The 22,150-nt window shown below is 43.7% G+C and overlaps 1 protein-coding gene and 1 pseudogene across 2 annotated transcripts; both read right to left on the bottom strand.

Moving 5' to 3' along the window:
* Positions 1-7,527: 7,527 nt before the first annotated feature.
* On the bottom strand, positions 7,528-14,782 carry LOC139162918 (zinc finger protein 253-like). 2 transcript variants are annotated; one of them, XM_070743824.1, is made up of 6 exons: positions 14,550-14,782; positions 13,614-14,216; positions 13,280-13,394; positions 13,096-13,163; positions 11,775-11,904; positions 7,528-8,603 (listed from the first exon to the last, which is right to left on the bottom strand). In XM_070743824.1, exons 2-6 carry the CDS (start codon positions 14,025-14,027, stop codon positions 7,657-7,659), a joined length of 1,674 nt encoding a protein of 557 aa, XP_070599925.1. In that variant the 5' UTR covers positions 14,028-14,216; positions 14,550-14,782; the 3' UTR covers positions 7,528-7,656. The 2 variants fall into 2 exon arrangements, with proteins under 2 accessions (XP_070599925.1, XP_070599926.1); XM_070743825.1 differs by lacking the exon at positions 14,550-14,782 and having other exon boundaries at positions 13,614-14,420.
* A 3,079-nt stretch (positions 14,783-17,861) lies between these two features.
* Positions 17,862-22,150, bottom strand: part of LOC139162983 (zinc finger protein 107-like) — a 37,953-nt pseudogene continuing 33,664 nt past the window's right edge.

The raw sequence follows: 22,150 nt of genomic DNA, 5'->3' as shown, positions 1-22,150 counted from the left end.
CTCTCAGCGGCTTTCGATACCATCGACCATGTTATCCTTCTGCGCCGGCTGGAGGGGCTGGGAGTGGGAGGCACTGTCCTTCAGTGGTTCTCCTCCTACCTCTCTGGTCAATCGCAGTCAGTGTTAGTGGGGGGTCAGAGGTCAACCTCTAGGTTTCTCCCTTGTGGGGTGCCTCAGGGGTTGGTCCTCTCCCCCCTCCTATTTAATATCTACATGAAACCGCTGGGTGAGATCATCCAAGGGCATGGGGTGAGGTATCATCAATATGCTGATGATACCCAGTTATACATCTCCACCCCTTGTCCAGTCAGTGAAGCAGTGGAAGTGACATGCCGGTGCCTGGAGGCTGTTGGGGTCTGGATGGGTGTCAACAGACTCAAACTCAACCCTGATAAGACGAAGTGGCTATGGGTTTTGCCTCCCAAGGACAATCCCATCTGTCCGTCCATTACCCTGGGGGGGGGGAAATCACTAACCCCCTCAGAGAGGGTCCGCAACTTGGGCATCCTCCTCGATCCACAGCTCACATTAGAGAAACATCTTTCAGCTGTGGTGAGGGGGGCATTTGCCCAGGTTCACCTGGTGCACAAGTTGTGGCCCTATTTGGACCGGGAGTCCGTGCTCTCAGTCACTCATTCCCTCATCACCTTGAGGCTCGACTACTGTAACGCTCTCTACATGGGGCTACCTTTGAAAAGTGTTCGGAAACTTCAGATCGTGCAGAATGCAGCTGCGAGAGCAATCATGGGCTTCCCTAAGTATGCGCATGTCACACCAACACTCCGCAGTCTGTATCGGACCAGAATATCTCCGGGACCGCCTTCTGCTGCATGAATCCCAGCGACCCGTTAGGTCCCACAGAGTTGGCCTTCTCTGGGTCCCGTCGACTAAACAATGCCTTTTGGCAGGACCCAGGGGAAGAGCCTTCTCTGTGGCAGCCCCGGCCCTCTGGAACCAACTCCCCCCAGAGATCAGAGTTGCCCCCACCCTCCTTGCCTTTCGTAAGCTCCTTAAAACCCACCTCTATCGTCAGATATGGGGGAATTGAGATATTCCCTCCCCCTAGGCTTATAAAATTTATGCATGGTATGTCTGTATGTATGATTGGTTTCTTAAATAAGGGTTTTTTAAAAATTAAACTTAAATATTAGATTTGTTCATATTGTTTTATTATTGTTGTTAGCCGCCCCGAGTCTACGGAGAGGAGCGGTATACAAATCAAATAAATAAATAAATAAATAAATAAATAACCATTGTATCATTATTAAATCTATTAAATAGCATATGGAATATATGCCGCACGAATCCCAGCGACCGATTAGGTCCCACAGTGTTGGCCTTCTCCGGGTCCCGTCGACTAAACAATGTCGTTTGGCGGGGCCCAGGGGAAGAGCCTTCTCTGTGGCGGCCCTGACCCTCTGGAACCAGCTCCTCCCTGAGATTAGAACTGCCCCCACCCTCCTGGCCTTTCGTAAGCTCCTTAAAACCCACCTCTGACGTCAGGCATGGGGGAACTGAGATAACTTCCCCAGGCCTATACTGTTTATGTATGGTGTGTTGTGTGTATGCTTTCTTAAATCATGGGGTTTTTAGTTTTAATTATTAGATTTGTATTGTACATTGTTTTTCTATTACTGTTGTGAACCGCCCCGAGTCTATGGAAAGGGGCGGCATATAAATTTAATAATTAAATAAATAAATAAATAAATATTTGCTTTACCTTTAAACAAATCTCTCTTATAGAGCTAATTGGTAAAATAGAATTACTAATTTAGAAGAGGCAGAAGAAAGAGCATTAAATAGGAAAGTCTCTTATTGGAGTGACTACATGTTTTCTCCAGGATGATATTCTGAACCTATTCCTTTAGATTTTCCAACAACTTACCCTGAGTCCATCCATTTGGCTGCTAATCATCTTGCCACACTCCCCATACTGTGTCAAAAATATTTAATTTGAGCCTATCTGTTGTGGTTCAGCCTGAGGCTGCTCAGGGACCGGCTGTGTCTCTGCTGGCTCCATGCCCGGAGGAGGATGACAGCGAAGAGCAGGGGGCTGAACAGTCGGACGGGGGAGAGGAAAGTCAGGAATGGGACGAAGGAGAACAGAATGAGAGCCCCGGGGGGGGGGGGCTCTCCCCAGCCAGTAGCTTGGAGTCATTAGGTGATGAAGCACAAGCCGTCATTGACTTGCGACAGAGACGTTCAGATCAGAGAAAGGAGCAATTAAAGAAGTATTATCAGCACTGAATTAGGAACAGCTGGGCTTGGGTGTGGTCCTCCTTAGCAGGCAAGCCCTTGAAGGATGTCACTTCAAAGTTAAGTGACAGAGCGGGCTGACCAATAGACCCCCAAGAATGATTATATGGGTGGAGCTTCCATGCCCCTCTGAATCAATTGGGTAAAGAGTCTCTCAGCAGTAGTGGGGGTTTGTGTTAGGGAGAGAAGAGGTGAGTGGGTGGTAAGCGACCACGGAATAAAAGGCACTCGGACCCCTGGAGTTTTTTGCTCGGTGGGAGGATGGGTAACATGAGTTCAGGCTCACCTGTTTGTCAGGAGCTGAAGGGATGTCCTCTCCGCAGAGCCTTGGGCTCCTGCAGCTTCTCTGTCAGATATTGACTGTGCGGTAGTTGAGAATACAGCGTGGCAGTTCATTTTTGTATGCGCGGCTGTGAAGCCGTGCAGCTTAGAGGGAACAATGATGTCAGTATAAAGAGCAGAAGTGACATCGGAGATCCTGATAAACCCCTTTGAACATCTGGAATGATTTAGTTATTTCGCTGTTTATTATCAACCTGGCTGTCTGGGAACTGTAAATTGTCTCTATGATTATTTCAAATTTGTGGCCGAATTCCATTTTTTAAATCAACCCTACCATAAATTGCAAGTTTATGTTGTCGAACGCCTTCTGCACATCCAGAAAAACAAGTGCTACTTGCTTTTCTGGATGGGCTTCATAGTATTCTAAAATATCTAGTACATTTATTATTATCTTTGATTTGCTGCATTGGTAGGAATCCATTTTGGTCTGAATAAATAATTTTATTTAGAATTGTTTTGTTCATTCTGCCAAAATTGTCATGAATATTTTATAGTCACCGTTCAACAATGAAACTGGTCTATAATTTTGAAATTGGTCTTTCTCAGTACCTTCTTTTATAATCAAGGTGGTATATACAGTGGTACCTCTACCTAAGAACACCTACTTACAAATTTTTCCAGATAAAAGGGTGTTCAAGATTTTTTTTGCCTCTTTTCAAGAACCATTTTCCACTTACAAACCCGAGCCTCTGAAACTGTAACTGAAAAAGGCAGGAAGAAGCCTCCGTGGGACCTCTCTGGGAATCTCCTGGGAGGAAACAGGGCCAGAAAAGGTGGGAAGAAGCTTCCATGGGGCCTCTCTAGGAATCTCCTGGGAGAAAACAGGGCCTCCACACTCTTTGTGGTTTCCCCAATCGCACACATTATTTGCTTTTACATTGGGAAAGATGGCTTCTTCTTACAAACTTTTCTACTTAAGAGCCTGGTCATGGAACGAATTAAGTTCATAAGTAGAGGTACCAATATATCTCCCTCCATGTATTTGGTATTTGGGTTCTTATAAATGCATTGCTATATAATTCTAGTAACATATTACCCAATGTCACTCCTAGTTCTTTATAGTATTCTCCAGGGAAACCATCTGGTCCTGGTGCTTTATTATTGTTTTGTTCCTTGATTACATTTTGAATTTATTGTAATGTATTTGTGTATTTAATATATCCTTATCTAAATCTTCTATCTGTGACATTTTTATATCTTTTAAGTAATTGGTTATATTGTTCCATTCTATTGGTTCCTGTCTATATAAATCGCTGTAATATTCTATGGCTATCTTTTTATTTTGTCTTCTGTATATTGTATTTCTCCCTTTGTGTCTATTAATTGTCTATTAATTGCTGTATTTTCTCTTTCTTTTTTAATTTTGTATGCTAACCACCTCCCAAATTTGTTTTTGCAAAGTGTGTTCGTTTAATAAATTTCATATCTTTGATATATTCTTGCTGTTCCACTAAGTTTAATTTACGTCTTGCTTCCATTAATGATTTGAAAATGTTATCATCTTTTGGGTCTCATTGAAGTTCATATTCTTATTGTTTAATATCCTTAATTTTTTTATTGTAGTCTTGCCAGTTCTTCTTGTTTTTCTTTGCAGTATAGGCTTATGTAAGCCTCTAATGTGTCCAATAAATTTTGTGTAATGGTTGGTTGTTTCTTATTATCTTTCATGACTAAATCAATTTCCTTATTTATCATTTGCACATATTCTTTATCCTGCAATAATTTAGTATTTAAGGTCATATCATTATTAGGGGATTGTGATCTGCCCAGGTATTAAGTGCTATTTCAATTGAATCTATATTTTTGATAATTTTATTATTAATCCAAGACACATCAATTCTTGATAAAGATTGATGCGGTATTGAATAAAATGTGTAGTGATCCCTCGATTAGCACGGTCTCGATTAGTGCGAAACGCTACAACACGGTTTTTCAAAAAATATTAATTAAAAAATACTCCACGGTTTTTTTGCTATACCACGGTTTTTCCCACCCGATGACGTCATACGTCATCACCAAGAGTCACTTCTCTGTCTCTTTCTCTTTATTTCCTGTCATTCTCTGCTTCAATCATTTTCTCATTTCTCTTTTTTTCTCCCCTTTTTTCTATCATTTCTCTCTCTTTCTTCCTCTCTCACACTCTCTTCCTCCCTCTCTCATCTCTTTCTTTCCTTCTCTCTCCCCCCCTCCACTTGCCCACGAGAAGAAAAAAAGCAACCTCTGCCGGGCAGCTCCCCTTGTGCCCCCGCTTTGTGCCTGCCTCTTGTCCCTCTCTTTTGGGGATTTTTTTTTCTTTTCTGTCTGAGTGCGTCTGTGTGAGCGCGAGAGAGGGAGTGCGTGTATGTGTGTGTGTGTCTGTTGCGGCTTGGGCTGGTCGGCCTCGGAGGCGGGAGAAGGCGAAGAGGTAGCAAGCGGGGAACCCGGCGGGGTGGATGGCGGCGGCGTGTGTGTGTGTGGTGGCCGCCTTCAGCTTGGGGTCGCCGCCGGCGTGCTCGAAGGACGCGCCGCCGCCCGCCTTGGAGCCCTCGAAAGCCTCGTCGTCTTCTGTGCTCTGCTCGCCGCTGCTCTCCAAGCGGGGCACAGCGGCTGGGAGCGCGCGCCTTTTCTCCCCTGCGTGGATCCTGGCTAGCCGTCGCGCCTCTCTTGAAGATGGGGAGCCTGGCGACGCGCTGTTTTCCCCCACCGAGGACAATCGGGGTAAACTCTTTTGGTTGGGAACCAACCGGCCCGGTGCTCTTTTGGCTCTCTTGGGGTTTTCCCTTTGCCTGGGCAGCAGGAAGACCCAGGGAAGGTTCCTTTGGCCGCCCAACAGCTGATCTGGTCCGCAGCGCGGCAGCAGCGAGGAGCCGAAGATGGGTTTTCCCCTTTGCCTGGGCAACGGGGAAACTCCATCTTCGGCTCCTCGCTGCTTCCGCGCTGCGGAGCAGATCAGCTGTTGGGCGGCCAAAGGAACCTTCCCTGTGTCTTCCCCGCTGCCCACACGCAAACTCCACCATCTGCGCATGTGCGGCCATGGGGAAAAAAAGGGTGCGCATGCGCAGATGGTGTTTTTACTTCCGCACCACTATAACACGGAAAATCGATTAGCGCGGGAGGTCTTGGAACGTAACCCCCGCGCTAATCGAGGGATCACTGTACTGTTTATTTTTTAGATGTCTCAATTGCCATATATATCTATTAGATTCAGTTCTTCTATCATTTCTCTGAATGTATTTGGTAATATAAAAAGAGCCGGGGTGGCGCAGCAGGTGGAGTGCTGTACTGCAGGCCACTGAAGCTGACTGTAGATCTGAAGGTCAGCGGTTCAAATCTCATCACCGGCTCAAGGTTGACTCAGCCTTCCATCCTTCCGAGGTGGGTAAAGTGAGGACCCGGATTGTGGGGGCAATAGCCTAGCTCTGTTAAAAAGTGCTATTGCTTACATGTTGTAAGCTGCCCTGAGTCTAAGGAGAAGGGCAGCATAAAAATCGAATAAATAAATAAATACATACATACATACATACATACATAAATGTTTCCCCCCCTTTTTGAGGTTTTCTTTTTTCCCTGTCCTTCCGGGGATCAATTATTCCATTACAATCCCCTATCAAACATATATTTTTGAAACTAATTGTTACTAATTCCTCATGAAGCTGTCGATAAAAAGTTTTTTGCATATGCATTTACTAATGGTATCTTCTCCTTTTCTATGTCTATCATTATATATCTACCTTTGTGGTCAGCTTTTATTTCTTTGGATTTGATTTCTTTTTGCACATAGATTGCCACTTTTTTCTTTTTATTTATTTATTCAATTTTTATGCCCCCCTTCTCCTTAGACTCAGGGCGGCTTACAACATGTTAGCAATAGCACTTTTTTAACAGAGCCAGCCTATTGCCCCCACAATCCGGGTCCTCATTTTACCCACCTTGGAAGGATGGAAGGCCGAGTCAACCTTGAGCCGGTGATGAGATTTGAACCACTGACCTTCAGATCTACAAGTCAGCTTCAGAGGCCTGCAGTACAGCACTCCACCTGCTGCACCACCCCGGCTCATTTATCACTTAGTGAAGTGCAGAGTTCTCTTAATTTTTGACATTCTAAGTGTGTGTTTGCTTAATATAACTTCCTGTAAATATATTCCAGGTTTTAATTTGATTAATTTTGCAAATATTTTTCTTCTTTTTTGTGGATTGTTTAATCCTTTGATGTTTAAAGATATAAATTGTATTTCTTGTTGCATTTAGTTCTTGTGAGGTTTTTAAATCTATTTACTTACGTGTTTCTGCTGTTTGTGTTCTTGTTTTTACTGTTTAATTTTTAATTTGTATTCTCTGGTTCCTTTGTTCCTTCTCCCTTCTCCTTTTCCTCCGTCTCTTGCTCTATCTCTTGGTTTTCTACTTCTAAATCTTTCCCCACTCTGTCTCTCTTCCTATACCGGCTATTTGATCGTAGAACTCTTGTGCTCTTTCTATCGTATCTACATTTACATTTCTCCCTTCTAATGTAATCAGCATCCCCTCCAAGATGATCCATCTAAACATAGTACAGTAGTACCTCATGATGCGAACCCCTCGTCCCACAAACTTTTCAAGATACGAACCCGGGGTTTGGGATTTTTGTGCCTCTTCTTATGAACTTTTTTCACCTTACGAACCCACCACCACGAACGCCGAACCTGGAAGTTTGGCAAAAGTTTGGGTTCGATGTTCGGGTTTGGCCAAGGAGTGCCGCCACCCAGCTGTCACCTTTTGAAGGTCGGAACGCAAATATGATAAAATAAACAAACAAATAAATAAAAATTAAAAATCTCTGTGGACTAGCTGAAAAAAAGGCAGTGGTTTTACAAAGTGAAAATTGATTGAGCAAGAAATGCAAATTCTGGATGAGAAAAAATATTCCAGAAAGAAAATGGATGGAACATTTTTAAATAAGTGGAAATTGAAAAGTTTCAATTTGACATTTTATTAAAAACATCTTCAACTCCTTTCATCTTTTCTGAGATCGTAAACAGCTCAGGGATATAGTGGTAAAGTATTGTGGAGTAGTATATAAATCTAAGTGGAATTGCTATAGGTTTATAGTTTCTGTTGAGCATGGATCCTTTTATGAGAAGATAGATGACCATTCTGAGCAAAGGTCTTTCCACACTCCATGCATTTATACGGCTTCTCCCCTGTGTGCATCATCTTATGGGAAGTAAGTGCACTGCTATGAGCAAAGGTCTTTCCACACTCCATGCATTTGTACGGCTTCTCCCCTGTGTGGATCCTCTTATGGGAAATAAAATGATCTCTTCGAGCAAAGTTCTTTCCACACTCTATGCATTTATATGGCTTCTCCCCTGTGTGGATCCTTTTATGGGAATTAAGTACACTGCTCTGAGCAAAAGTCTTTCCACACTCCATGCATTTATATGGCTTCTCCCCCGTGTGGATCATCTTATGGGAAGCAAGATGACTGCTTTGAACAAAGGTCTTTCCACATTCTTCACATTTATATGGCTTCTCCCCTGTGTGGATCATCTTATGGGAAGTAAGCGCACAGCTCTGGGCAAAGGTCTTTCCACACTCCATGCATTTATAAGGCTTCTGCCCCGTGTGGATCATCTTATGGGAAGTAAGCGCACTGCTATGAGCAAAGGTCTTTCCACACTCCATGCATTTATAAGGTTTCTCCCCCGTGTGGATCCTTTTGTGGGAAATAAGATTACTAATGTGAGCAAAGGTCTTTCCACACTCCATGCATTTATATGGCTTCTCCCCTGTGTGGATCATCTTATGGGAAGTAAGTGCACTGCTACGAGCAAAGGTCTTTCCACACTCCATGCATTTATAGGGTTTCTCCCCTGTGTGGATCTTTTTATGGCGAGTAAGAGGACTTTTGTTACCAAAGGTCTTTCCACACTCCATGCATTTATATGGCTTCTCAATTACGTCTTGAGATGTAACGCAGTTATTTCCAACAGAATGAATGGATGTCCCATTGTAATTTTGTCCGCTGTATCTTCTTATAGCATCTTCTCCTGTGTTTTGGGTTAAATAGTGTTAATTTACTAGCACTTTAGCTTTGATTAGCTTCATATTTTTCCCAATATATTTTTTCTTTCCATGATCACAGTGATGTGATATAGACATGATGATTTCTATATTCATGAGTCCTGAAACCTTTGAAAATATCTAGAAAACATCTTTCTTTACAATTATCTATCTTCCTACCTACCTACCTATCAATGCAAATCTCACTCAGAGTCAGTTTTGAAGTAAGGAATGGAATAGAAAAACAGATGGGACTTGGAGGTCCTTTAGTCCAAAACCTTCTTCTAGGACAGTGTTTCCCAACATTTTTTGAGCCGCAGCACATTATTCATATTTTCAAAATCCTGGGGAACATTGAGAGGGGGAGGCTCTATTTCTTTTCTCTCCCTTCCTTCCTTCCTTCCCTTCTTTCTCTCTCTCCATCCCTCTTTCTTTCTCTCTTTCTTCCTCTCTTTTTTGCTCTCTTTCTCCCTCCGTCCTTCCCACCCTTTATGTCTTTCTCTCTCCCTCCTTTCCCCCTCTCTTGCTCTCTCTCTTGCTTTCTTTCTCTCTCTTTCTCTGTCTCTGTTGCTATCTCTTTCTTTCTCTCTCTCTGCCTCTCTCTCTCTCTTGCTATCTCTCTTTCTCTCTCTCTTTCTCTCTCTGCCTCTCTTGCTATCTCTCTCTTTCTCTCTCTCTGCCTCTCTCTGCCTCTCTTGCTATCTCTCTCTTTCTTTCTTTCTTTCTCTCTCTTTCTCTGTCTCTCTTGCTATCTCTCTTTCTTCTCTCTCTCTCTCTCTCTTTCTCTCTCTCTTTCCCTCTCGTTACACACACCGACAACAGCGGCATCGGGCAGTAGCCAGGGGTGGCGGCAGAGCGGTTGATTGCGAGCGGGAGCCCTGACGGTGGCAGCTGGACATGCTGCTGGATGCTGTATATGCTGGCGCTGCGCTGGTCATGGGCGTGGGGCTGGCACCTCCGGCCCAGCCAGCGGGCCAGTACCAGCCCCATAGCGCCAGCATGCATGGCGTCCAGCAACACGTCCAACTGCCACTGTAGGTGCCTCCATCCTGGAGCTCCCTCTCACCGCCGGCATCCCCTGGCTACTACCTGGTGCCGCTGCTGATGGCGCCCTCCTGCTTCCGCTGCCGGTGCCCTCCCGCCGGGCCCCAAAGGACACTTGCCGCCAACGCCAGGGAAGCTCCAGCTGGATGGGGCGCTGCCGGTGCCAGTGCCTCCGACCTGGAGCTCCCACTCGCAGCTGCCCCCCAGCTACTGCCCAATTTCGCTATTATGTTTATTTAGATTCAGATTTGTATGCCGCCCCTCTCTGCTATTGCCGGCGCTCTCCTGCTGGGCCCCAAAGAAGGAAGGCAGGAAAAAGGAGGCGCGAAGAATGAATCGCAGCACACCTGAGCATGCCTCGCAGCACACTGGTTGAAAAACACTGTTCTAGGAAACCCTAGCACCACTTCAGAGAAATGGTTACAGTGCTAGCTGTTCCATGGATTGTTTTAATTGTCAGGAAATTTCTCCTTAGTTGTATGCTGCTCCTCTCCTTGATTAGTTTTCACCCATTCTTTCTTGTCCTGTCCGCTGATGCTTTGGAGAAGAGTCTGACTCCCTCTCCTTTGTGGCAAACCCTGAGATTTTGGAAAACTGCTATCACTCCGGATCTGGTACAGGCGTCAGTTCTCAGAAAACGGAGAACTAAAGTACTTTAGTGCGAGATCACACGAGACCAGTAGTGCAAGATCTCAGGCTACTAATTTTGCGTGGTCTCACACTGCAGTACTTTAGGCCTGCGTTCTTTTAAGAAGTGAGGACTGCACGAGATCCAGGGCAAAAGTCTTTGGAGATGAAGAGGCCTTCCCTCTCTTGGCATTTTGCCCTGGATCTTGTGCAGAGGTCTTCAGCATTGTAGTGAGAGATCACATGAGCTCAATAATGCTACATTTTCCACTAAACATCTCACATATCTCTCACTACTTTAGATCCTTTTTTTCCTGCAAATGCACCAAAGTAGTCAAAGGAACCAACGGCTTGCCACATTGTCACAAGGCACCATATATTACGGACCATAAGATGCACCTAGGTTTAGAGAAACAAACAAGAACAAAATAGTTTTTGGCCTCTGCACGTCCTGTTTTTGCCCATCCTGGCATCCAGAAATACTCTGCAGGGCAAAAACAGGCCATCTGAGCATCCTGTTTTCAGCCTCCTTGATGTTGGTGGAGGCAAAAGCAGAACTCACAAAGGGTTTGGGAGGCCAAAAACAGGCCCGTATTCGCTCTATAAGACCCACAGATATTTCCACCCACTTTCTTTAGGGGTGGGGGAGTGTGTCTTATAATCTGAAAAATACAGTAAGTCCGTGCAGTGGGCGTGAATATGTGGGGCGAATGTTACAGCACCTCTCTTGTCATTCTTAGGTGTGAACGATGGCCATTGTACTGCAACATAATTTTGGGAACAGTCACTAAATGAACTGTTGTGACTTGGGGATTACCTGCACCCTAGGATGCTCTGTGTGACAATGCATGAGGCTTTTGTTCTTGGATTGGATTGGGAGAACGGTCTTCCATGAGCTAAGTGTGAAAACATTGTTCTTTTACAAATTTGGAACTTTCAGCGGACAAATGACAACACATTATTCTCACATGACCTCCGGAGGACACACAAAAGCACACCTCATTCTTTTCAGCCCCCTATATATCAGATAAAATACGGATAGGAAATGGCAGAAAAAGCATCTAAGCAAAGAGACATTGACTCTTTTCTTCCTTTTAGCATCAGAAGAACAGATCCTTTCCTTTTCCCTCCCAGAAGATTATATCTTATAATACAGTAGTACCTCTAGATACGAGTTTAATTCGTTCCAGAAGGGAGCTTGTATGTCGAACATCTTGTATCTGGAACAAATGGCTTTAGACTTTGTTTTTCCTCTCCGAGATAACCATAAGCAAGGATTCTTGCGCCACCTAGTGGACGCTTGTCTCGTATCCCGAATTTGAGCTCGGGTCTCGAAAAGAAATTTCGCTCCCGTCGTGGCTCGTATCGTGGAATACTCGCATGTGGAGCAGCTCGTATCTAGAGGTACTACTGTATTGGTTTATCAAATAAAAAAATAACTATAATCTGTCTTCTAAAACTCTGATTAGCAACTAGAAAACTCTTACCCAGAGAGACGACGTTCCTATAACTTTCCAGCATGACTTCCGAATGCAGCACTTTCTGGTCAGGATCCAGCTGAGACCATTCCTCCTCAGAGAAAGACACAGCCACCTCCTCGAAGGACACAGGACTCTCCTGAACACGGAAAAAAGAACAGAACAGGAGGATTCACAAGATCTGTTTATCTTCATCATTCATTTAGACACGACAATAGAAAGGAAACTCATCAAATTTTCAGACAAGACCAAATTGAATAAAAACACCAAGTTAAATGGTTGTGCATCACACAAGTCCTAGGTTTGGGTGGAAAATGGGCAAATCTGAACATTGCTTTCATTGAAGAAATATTTGAGGATGTTTTATCAAGTTCATTGATTCTGCAAAACCTTCAGTGTCTTTCATTAAAGTAATCCCACTTCTAGGTCAACTGATCTATCATTCTGTCTATCATTGATTGATCTAGTACTCTGAGACATTGGCTAAAATGTAAAAAAAAATTGTATGCATAAAACGTATCAGGAAAGACTTAATGAACTCCATCTGTAGAGTCTGGAGGACAGAAGCAAAAGGGGGGACATGATCGAAACATTTAAATAGGTTAAAGGGTTAAATAAGGTCCAGGAGGGAAGTGTTTTTAATAGGAAAGTGAACACAAGACCAAGGGGACACAATCTGAAGTTAGTTGGGGGAAAGATCAAAAGCAACATGAGAAAATATTATTTCACTGAAAGAGTAGTAGATCCTTGGAACAAACTTCCAGCAGACGTGGTTGGTAAATCCACAGTAACCGAATTTAAACATGCCTGGGATAAACATATATCCATTGTAAGATAAAATACAGGAAATAGTATAAGGGCAGACTAGATGGACCATGAGGTCTTTTTCTGCCGTCAGTCTTCTATGTTTCTATGTTATTTCTCAGCGCTTGCAAGGCGGGAATGTTTGATCTCCTAATCAAGGCGCAAATTCAATTCAATTTATTAGAAATTATTTTGTAGTCCAAAGTACACGATTATATGCTCAACCAAAAAATAAATAAATAATGAGTTCCTGCCAATATATGTTTATAACTATTTCTTCAAGGACTTTTTAAAAACTGCTTCTTATAAACTCAAGTTGCAGGAATACCTAGGAGAACAAGATAACCAAGGGAAGATATGCTAGCTAACAGCAACTTGAACCTATTATTCTGCTCTCTATGTTGTGGAAGAACACAAAACCAATCCAGGCCAAACAAGGGAGGGAAATAGAAGGAGAGAGCACTCTGCACACCCGCTTCATTTCCTGAGAGGAGAATAGAAATTTAATAACTTTTCTCTTTCTTACTTGATTTGGAGGTTCAACCACGGTTTGATCATCGTCATAATAACCAGAAAGCTTCATTCTTTGTTTCTCTGTAAGGAATAAATAATTTCAAAGTGCATAATTAACAAAATAGGAAGAGGTATTCTATAGAAGAGAAGAGAGAATAAACGTAAGACAGATGGGTCATCGGAGGATCTTTCATTACCTTCTGTGGTGTCCTGATTTGCATCTTCAAAAGAGGTCCTCCTGAAAAGTATCTCCTGAGAGGGATTTGATGGAGTCTTCTTTTCCTCAGGATCTCTGATCTCCACAGTGCAACACTTCAAATAGGAGGAAGGAGAAAGAAAGGAGAAGTAATATGTCACATGACATAAAGTGGATTCCCAGATTCAGAACACACTCTCAAAGTCCACAATATCCATCTATGAGGTTGAGTGATGAAATGGAACAATGTCCTACATGAATTGGTGAATTGCCACATATTAGGAACCACATTATGCCACATACTATTCTCTTCTGAGCTCCCAAAAGTGTCTCACCTGCAACTGGACCTGCTCCTTCTGCTCCTCCGCCTGGCTCAAGAGGAGACCTTCCACCAGGGCCACCGCTTGGGAGCTGGTCTCTGCTCCACACTCCCGCACCCAGCCCTCCATCTCTGGGGGAAGAAGCATCAGGAGCTGCCTCCAGAACCACCAGGTCCAGCATCTGGCTTTGGTGTGCTTCTCTGGCCTCAGCCATTGCCTGCAAAAGTCGTGGAGTCGGCTGCAAAGTTCTCGGGGACCCTCAGCCTCCTGGTATTGGATGGAGTTCCAGGGCTGAACTTCTGAAGGGAGGATGGGTTCTTCCTCCAGGATCTTCTGCCCAGGTCTTGTCCAGAGCTTCCCCCCCTTCCCAGGCTGAGCAGCTGCAGGGCCTTTTCCGCCTCCCTCCTTTGCAAAAGGTGGTGTCTCCATTCTTTCTCTGTCCTGCAGAGCAACTCCAAAGGGGTCCAAGGACTCTTGAGGGTCTCCAGATGCCTTTTCCTTTAAAGGACCATTTCTAGGAACACAGGACGGATCCCTCCAGGTGATTCCGCTCTTTTTTTCTTACCCCAGGAGAAAATTGGCCTTGCAAAGACCACAAATGGCTTCCGGTTTCTGTCTCTGAGATGGAAGGAAAAACAATGGTCAAGAATTAGAAGGTGGAATTCAGCCTCTGAGCGACCTTCACGCAACCTGCCTGGAGCCCCAAGAGGCTCATCCCAGCACAGGGCCGAGATGGAGGCAGCTGGAGAGCCGGCTTCACTTATCTCCCTCTCCCGAGACAGGATCGGGCTCTCGGGGAGCTAGGTGCGAATTCTGACTCCTCCTCCTCCTCGCCCGGCTTCTCTCCTCTCCTGGTGCAAGGCCCACCCTCCCCTCCCCCTACTTCCCCGCTTCCCCCTGCTGGGAGAGGTCGGCTGGGGAGCATGGGACGCGGGAACAGCCCCTCTTCACCTGGGGCACGTCTCGTTCCCCTCCTGCGGGGCCTTCCGTCTCATGCGAGCACCAGGGGTTAAAGAGAGCGAGTGTGGCGTCCTAGACTGGCAAGTCTCAATGTTGTCATTTCCATCGCAGCCTCCTCTGGAAAGGCCCTCGTGACCTTCGCCCCCCCGGTGAGGAGGCGCCTGGAGTTTCCTTCCCTTGGCAGTTGGGTTATTATCCCAGTTCCAACAATCGTTTTTGATCTTTCAATCTCATAGAAACATAGAAACATAGAAGTCTGACGGCAGAAAAAGACCTCATGGTCCATCTAGTCTGCCCTTATACTATTTTCTGTATTTTATCTTAGGATGGATATATGTTTATCCCAGGCATGTTTAAATTCAGTTACTGTGGATTTACCAACCACGTCTGCTGGAAGTTTGTTCCAAGGATCTACTACTCTTTCAGTGAAATAATATTTTCTCATGTTGCTTTTGATCTTTCCCCCAACTAACTTCAGATTGTGTCCCCTTGTTCTTGTGTTCACTTTCCTATTAAAAACACTTCCCTCCTGGACCTTATTTAACCCTTTAATATATTTAAATGTTTCGATCATGTCCCCCCTTTTCCTTCTGTCCTCCAGACTATACAGATTGAGTTCATGAAGTCTTTCCTGATACGTTTTATGCTTAAGACCTTCCACCATTCTTGTAGCCCGTCTTTGGACCCGTTCAATTTTCTCAATATCTTTTTGTAGGTGAGGTCTCCAGAACTGAACACAGTACAGTACTCCAAATGTGGTCTCAACGATCTCCGTCGTTGTTGCTCCTCTGCACTTTTTCTAGAGATTCCAGATCTTCTTTATTTGCTTATTTAGTATAGAAAACATAAAGAAAAATAGGAAGTTGAGGGCAGAAGAAGGGAGAGCAAGAGAAAGCCTGAGGTACAAAAAAAAGGGGGGGGGAGACGTTGACTTCTTTTCACCTCAGTGCAAGATAAATTTAAAATAAACTAAAAACCATTCAATCTTAGCTTTGTTTCTGCCGGAGTGGATCTGCGCTCTGATTGGTTGCTGAGGAGGGAAAAGGGGGCGTTTCCCTCCCCCCCCCGCCTTTTTCTTCTGGGCGCTGTTTGAGATTTACCTCAGGATGTTGCCGGCTGTCTTCTCTGCTTCGAATGTTAAATACATTTATATTGATATAAAACTACAAGTTTGGATGTGTGTCCCCCTCTTCCTTTGGACAGAAGCTGCATATTTCCTCCACATGAAACCTCTTCAGTTGCCAATCGTGGCTTTCCATTTTATCCTGATTGTAGAAAGAAAAACCAGATCCAATTCCAAGAAGGGAATAAAATGGAGGCTGCTGTTCTGTTCGGGTCTGTGAGACCTGAAATCAAAGTTTGAGACCCTGTAAAAAATTTTCCCTGCATATCTGAAACTTGAAATTTCATGACTTTTCATCATTTCAGGGGTTCTCGAAAACTCTTCATTTGAAGTGCTTATGTTTGGTCAATTTGAAAACTTTTTTCACTTGGAAAGTAGTCTGAACATTTCTGCACACAATGATATGAAAATTGAACTGAAAAAAATTATGTATATTGCTTTATTTTGATTATAAAAGGCAGCCCCCTCCCATTTTTGTGAATTTTTTTTCAATTTATAAATAGTTTTGCTTGCAAAATGTGTTCAATTTCACTAAAGTTGGTGGGATTGGTAGTTTGAACATTTCTGAATATAAGAAAAATATAAATGAACTGAAAGAAATGATTCTTATTGGTTTTTTAAAATCAGAAATAAGCCCCCCCCCCGCTGCTTGCAAACATTTTCACTTTATATTTTTTTACGCTCCAAATCCGAAATATTTTTAATATCTTATGCATTAATTTACTCAATTTAACATTGCTGGTCATCAAAACAATATTTTTGGAGTGGGGGCTAATTTTTTTCTGGGCAAAAAAAAAAATCACGCCAAGTCTGTTTCTGGTCCTATACGTCAGGACTAAAAATCATTTTTTTGGGTACTTGAATTTGGTCTTTTTGAAAACTTTTTCCACTGGGAAACTAGTTTGAACATTTATGAACGTAATGATATGAAAATGGAACTGAAGAAATTGAGACTTATATTTTTATTTTGATCAAAAAGCCCCTCCCCCATTTTTTCTGAATTTCGTGTCAATTTATATTTTTTTAGCCTACAAATCTCTAAGTAATTTCCCCCCAAAAGTTTTGATATACTAAACTGAACAATCCTGAACATAAGAAAAATAGAAATGAACTGAAAAAAATGATTCTTATTTGTTTATTTTTGCCACAAAAGGGCCACCCCCCCTCGGCCTTGCTGTGTGCCATTATTTTCACTTTTTATATATATTTGGCTAGAAATATTTGGAATATCCTTTTGAAAAGCAAGCACACTGTAGCCAGACAACTAATTTTATGAAAGAAATCCATTTTACTAAAAACAAGTATGTAAGTTTGAAATTAACAGCATAATTTTTATATAAATTGAAATAATTGAACACGGGGGGGAGAGACTTTTATGTGCAAAATAAACAAATATGCATCAATTTTTCCAGTTCAATTTTCATATCATTATGTTCAGAAATGTTCAAGCTACCAATCCCACACCAACTTTAGTAAAATAGAACGCATTTTGCAAGCAAAACTATGCATACATTGAAAAATAATTCACAAAAATGGGGGGGCGCACATTTTATCAGCAAAATAAACCAATAAGCATTATTTTTTTTTCATTTCAATGTGTGCAGAAATGTTCAAACTTGTTTCCAAGTGAAAAAAGCTTCCAAAAAGACCAAATACTGTATAAGCACTTCAAATTTCGGTCCGGGTCAGGGTGACTCGGGAACATAACATCAGGGAGTTTTCCTGAGTAGAACAGCAGGGTTAAGAAAAGTTTATTGACGGTCAGAACCAAGTACAGCTGCCAGTTAGAGTAAAACAGAGCTGCAAGGGACCTTGGTGGCCATGTAGTCCAACCCCTGTCAAAATTCTCCGCCGAAAGGAGCAGGAAGCGGAGGAGAAACATCCAAGAAAATTTGGGGGGGGGGGGTCGAAGGGCAGGGAAATGGAAAGGGTCAGTTCATTCAGACATTCCAAACAAGGGAGACGTGTGTTTAAGGATGGGAATCACCCTTTTCTCCTCTGAAGGGAAGCGGTGCCTCTCCCTGGTCTGGCTGAGGGTTTTCCGTGGCTACCCTCCTGTTTTGGGGGTGTCCGTGTGTGACCCCCAAGTCCTCACTGGCTTAGGGCTGCGCCTTCCCCATCATCATCTAGGGCAGCAGCTCCAGCAGAATTTTCCCATTTAATAATGAACATGTGTACGGGCATGTTCACGCACGCACGCACCAGTTGCCTCCAACCCCAGAGGAGGAATGGGAGAGGGTGTCAAGGAAGGAAGGATTTTTCCCCTCTTGAGATGTGAGGGGCCAGAAAGAGCTGCAGGACTAATGGGAATTCTACCTGCTCCAGCATCATAGGTCTCCAGGCAGAGTCCTTTGTGACATCACCTGAAGGAGGAGGGAGAGAACAAAAGTGAAAGTGGGAGTGGGGGCTGCAGCTCAAGGGGTCTTCAGGGCAGGCACAGAAGGGATCCTCGTTTTTTAGATTAGATTAGATTTATTGGATTTATATGCCGCCCCTCTCCGCAAACTCGGGGCGGCTCACAACAATAATAAAAAACAGTACATAATAACAAATCCAATGCCCACCAATCTAATTACAATTTAAAATTAGTAATTTCATAAAACAATCCCAATATATATAAAAAAAACCAGGCTTTCTTCATGATTCTCCGTTAGACTTTCATCTGAGTGCATGGAGGGGTGGAGGTTGGGGGGAGGAGGGGATTAGGGGAAGAAGAGTGTTGGGAGGGACCCGAGCATTGGGGGAAAGGAAGCTGATTGGTATTCAAAGCCTCCAACAGCCTTGATCTCTGCATGGTCGCCTCCTCCTTCCTCCCCACATCCCCCCCCCAAGAGGATGGAGAGGAAGCCCTCTTCCCCGATTTTAGACGAGGTGGGGAGTCACAGCTGGCCCTCCTCTCGACCCCCCCTCACAGGGCCTATGCTGGAGAGAACTTCATGGAAAGAGGAAGGGAAGGAAAAGCGAAAGAGGGAAACTGAGTCATTTTCCGCCCGGAATCCACAGAAGGGAAAAGATGCATTTGAGCAAAAGAATTTTGGCGTTTTTTAAAAAGTTCAATTTTTCTTCTGAATCTCAAAATTGAGGCTTTGGGGGTCAGGCAAGAGGGGAGACCATGAATTTGGGGAGGAGGCCAAGAATCCTTCATCTCCCATAATCCTCCCACTGCTGTACGGGGGCCTGGAAGGGAGGGGTGAGGGAGGAGGATCTGGGGGATTCTGATTTGCTCCTCCCAAACTGCCCCCCCTTGTTAGGGGAGCCAGAGACCCTCTTTGAGAGGCTCTTGGGGGGGCTATCTTTTGAGGGAGGGGGATAGGAAACAGGTGTGATCCCCAAGAATCCTTCAAAGGCTGGGAGTTGTGGTGAAGTTTGGGGGCATGAAGAAATGTTGGGGCAACCCAGGGAAGGTGGTGGCTGAAAGGCTGGGAGACCCCAGAAGTGTCAGTCTAGATGCCCTCATTGTGCCCCTCCGTGTATCCCCCCCCCCACATGAAAGGGAGGGATATTAGCTTCCTTCCAGTCTAGAAAGTTCCTTCATCCCGTTCGCCATCCTTCAGGTCGCTTTGGATCCAGCTTTCCCTGCAGAGAGTAGATCTACTGGATCAGTTAGGCTTCTGCCTGCCTTTCCCCAACTTCCTTCCCTCCCTCTTTTTCTTTCCTCCCTTCCTCCTTTCTTGAAAGTGAAACCAAAGTGAGAGGGAAATGAAGTTTTAGACGCTAATCCCAAGCTCAAATCTCATGGCAATCAACCAATTTGGAAGAAAAAAAGGGGAACCTAGGGATACACTGTGTGTTTGAGACTATTGTACATTTTCCTTTTCCAGTTATTAAATTGAATATTTTAAAAGTGTTTAAAATAAAAGAAGGACCTCAAATGACGTACTTTGCTTTTGCCAATTACATAGATTTGTTGTTCTAGAAATGATTGGTTACAAAGTAGTGTGTAAAAGCAAAAATTTGAGGCTGGAATCAGTGTTCCCTCTAAGGTGCACAGTGCATGCTAGCACAGCCATCAGGAATCTGGGGTGCAGAAGTTTTTGGAGCTGCGCAAACGCAATGTGGAATCCCTGGCTTGCTGGCATGGTCACTCTTTCCTCTCTCGCTTCTTGCTTTTCCGAGCTCCGTCCTCTTCCCCACTTTCAAGGCTTGGAGGAGTTGGTGGGTGGGAGGACTCCACCAGAGACGGTAGGGAAAGCAAATAGGATGCTTGGCTGCATAGCTAGAGGTATAACAAGCAGGAAGAGGGAGATTATGATCCCGCTATATAGAATGCTGGTGAGACCCCATTTGGAATACTGTGTTCAGTTCTGGAGACCTCACCTACAAAAAGATATTGACAAAATTGAACGGGTCCAAAGACGGGCTACAAGAATGGTGGAAGGTCTTAAGCATAAAACGTATCAGGAAAGACTTCATGAACTCAATCTGTAGAGTCTGGAGGACAGAAGGAAAAGGGGGGACATGATCGAAACATTTAAATATGTTAAAGGGTTAAATAAGGTCCAGGAGGGAAGTGTTTTTAATAGGAAAGTGAACACAAGAACAAGGGGATACAATCTGAAGTTAGTTGGGGGAAAGATCAAAAGCAACATGAGAAAATATGATTTGACTGAAAGAGTAGTAGATCCTTGGAACAAACTTCCAGCAGACGTGGTAGATAAATCCACAGTAACTGAATTTAAACATGCCTGGGATAAACATATATCCATCCTAAGATAAAATACAGAAAATAGTATAAGGGCAGACTAGATGGACCATGAGATCTTTTTCTGCCCTCAGACTTCTATGTTTCTTTGTTTCTAGAGACCGCCCCTGTCCACCCGCTGGAACCGCCGACTCTGCTTTTAATGGCTAGTCCGACCCCTCGCTGTTCATGCAGGAGACCTAGACTACTTCTGCCTGCCCGTTGCGTGCTTGCAAAAAGATCATGGGTGGGTGGGTGGGAAGTAGAGAAGCTGGGGGCCCTCGCTTTTTCACCCATTCTCTCAAGCGTACTGCCAGGGGCTTTGCTCATTTCTTTCCAACCCAAGACTTAGCTGGCTATCCCTTTATATTGATTCCCGGCCTGAGCAGCCCCTATCTCTCCAATGGCTCCCTTGAGAACGATGAGTGACTTTTTAAATATATATATAGTTTCCTTCCCCGGGTTAGCTTCCCTCCAGTCTAGAAAGTTCCTTCAACTCCTTCGCCATCCTTCAGGTCGCTTTAAATCCAGCTTTCCCTGCAGAGATAGATCTTGTGGATCAGTTAAGCTTCTTTCTGCTTTTCCCCAACTTCCTCCCCTCCCCCTTTCTTCCCTCCCCATCTTTCTTTCCTCCCCTCCCCCTTTCTTGAAAGTGAAACCAAAGTGAGAGGGAAGTGAAGTTTTGGATGGTAATTCCAAGCTCAAATCTCATGGGAATCAACCAATTTAGATATTTTTTAAATGTTAGATTTGTTCATTGTACACTGTTTTACTATTGTTGTGAGCTGCCCCGAGTCTGTGGAGAGGGGAGAGGGGCGGTATAAAAATCTAATTAATAATAATAGTAATAATAGTAATAGAGTCAAAAAGAGGGCGAGGAAAATATTTACTGACCCCTCACATCCTGGACACAAATTGTTTCAACTCCTACCCTCAAAACGTCGCTACAGAGCACTGCACACCAAGACAACTAGACACAAGAACAGTTTTTTCCCGAACGCCATCACTCTACTAAACAAATAATTCCCTCAACACTGTCAGACTTCCTACTAAATCTGCACTTCTATTCTACCAGTTTTTCTCATCATTCCTATCACCCATTTCCTCCCATGTTGACTGTATGACTGTAACTTGTTGGGTATATCCTAAGATTTTTATTAATATTGCTTCTTCATTGCTTATTTGACCCCTATGACAATCATTAAGTGTTGCACCACATGATTCTTGACAAATGTATATTTTATTTTATGTACGTTGAGAGCATATGCACCAAGACAAATTCCTTGTGTGTCCAATCACACTTGGCCAATAAAAATTCTATTCTTCTATTCCTCTAATAGTAATATACTAATAATACTAATAATACTAATAATACTAATAATACTAATAATAATATAATCCGAGTCTACGGAGAGGGGCGGCATACAAATCCAATAAATAATAATAATAATAGTAATAATAGTAACAATAATAATAATAAAATCCGAGTCTACGGAGAGGGGCGGCATACAAATCCAATAAATAAATTAATAATAATAATAACAACAACAACAACAACAACTCTAGAAAACAAGAAGAGACAAAAACCACCTTCAATGCATTTGGGTAAGTTCTTCCTTATTTCCAGGTTGAACCTCTCCTTGCTCAGCTTCCATCCCTTGCTCCTTGTCTGGCCCTCTGGTGCTTTGGAAAACAGTGTCACCCCCTCCTCACTGTGGCAGCCCCTCAAGTATTTGAAGACTGCTATCATGTCCCCCCTGGACCTCCGCTTCACCAGACTAGAAATGT

This window comes from Erythrolamprus reginae, chromosome 2, assembly GCF_031021105.1.
Source record: "Erythrolamprus reginae isolate rEryReg1 chromosome 2, rEryReg1.hap1, whole genome shotgun sequence".
Taxonomy (NCBI): Eukaryota; Metazoa; Chordata; class Lepidosauria; order Squamata; family Dipsadidae; genus Erythrolamprus; species Erythrolamprus reginae.
Note: the sequence above shows the minus strand (reverse complement) of the source record. Positions and strands in the feature narration are given on the sequence as shown.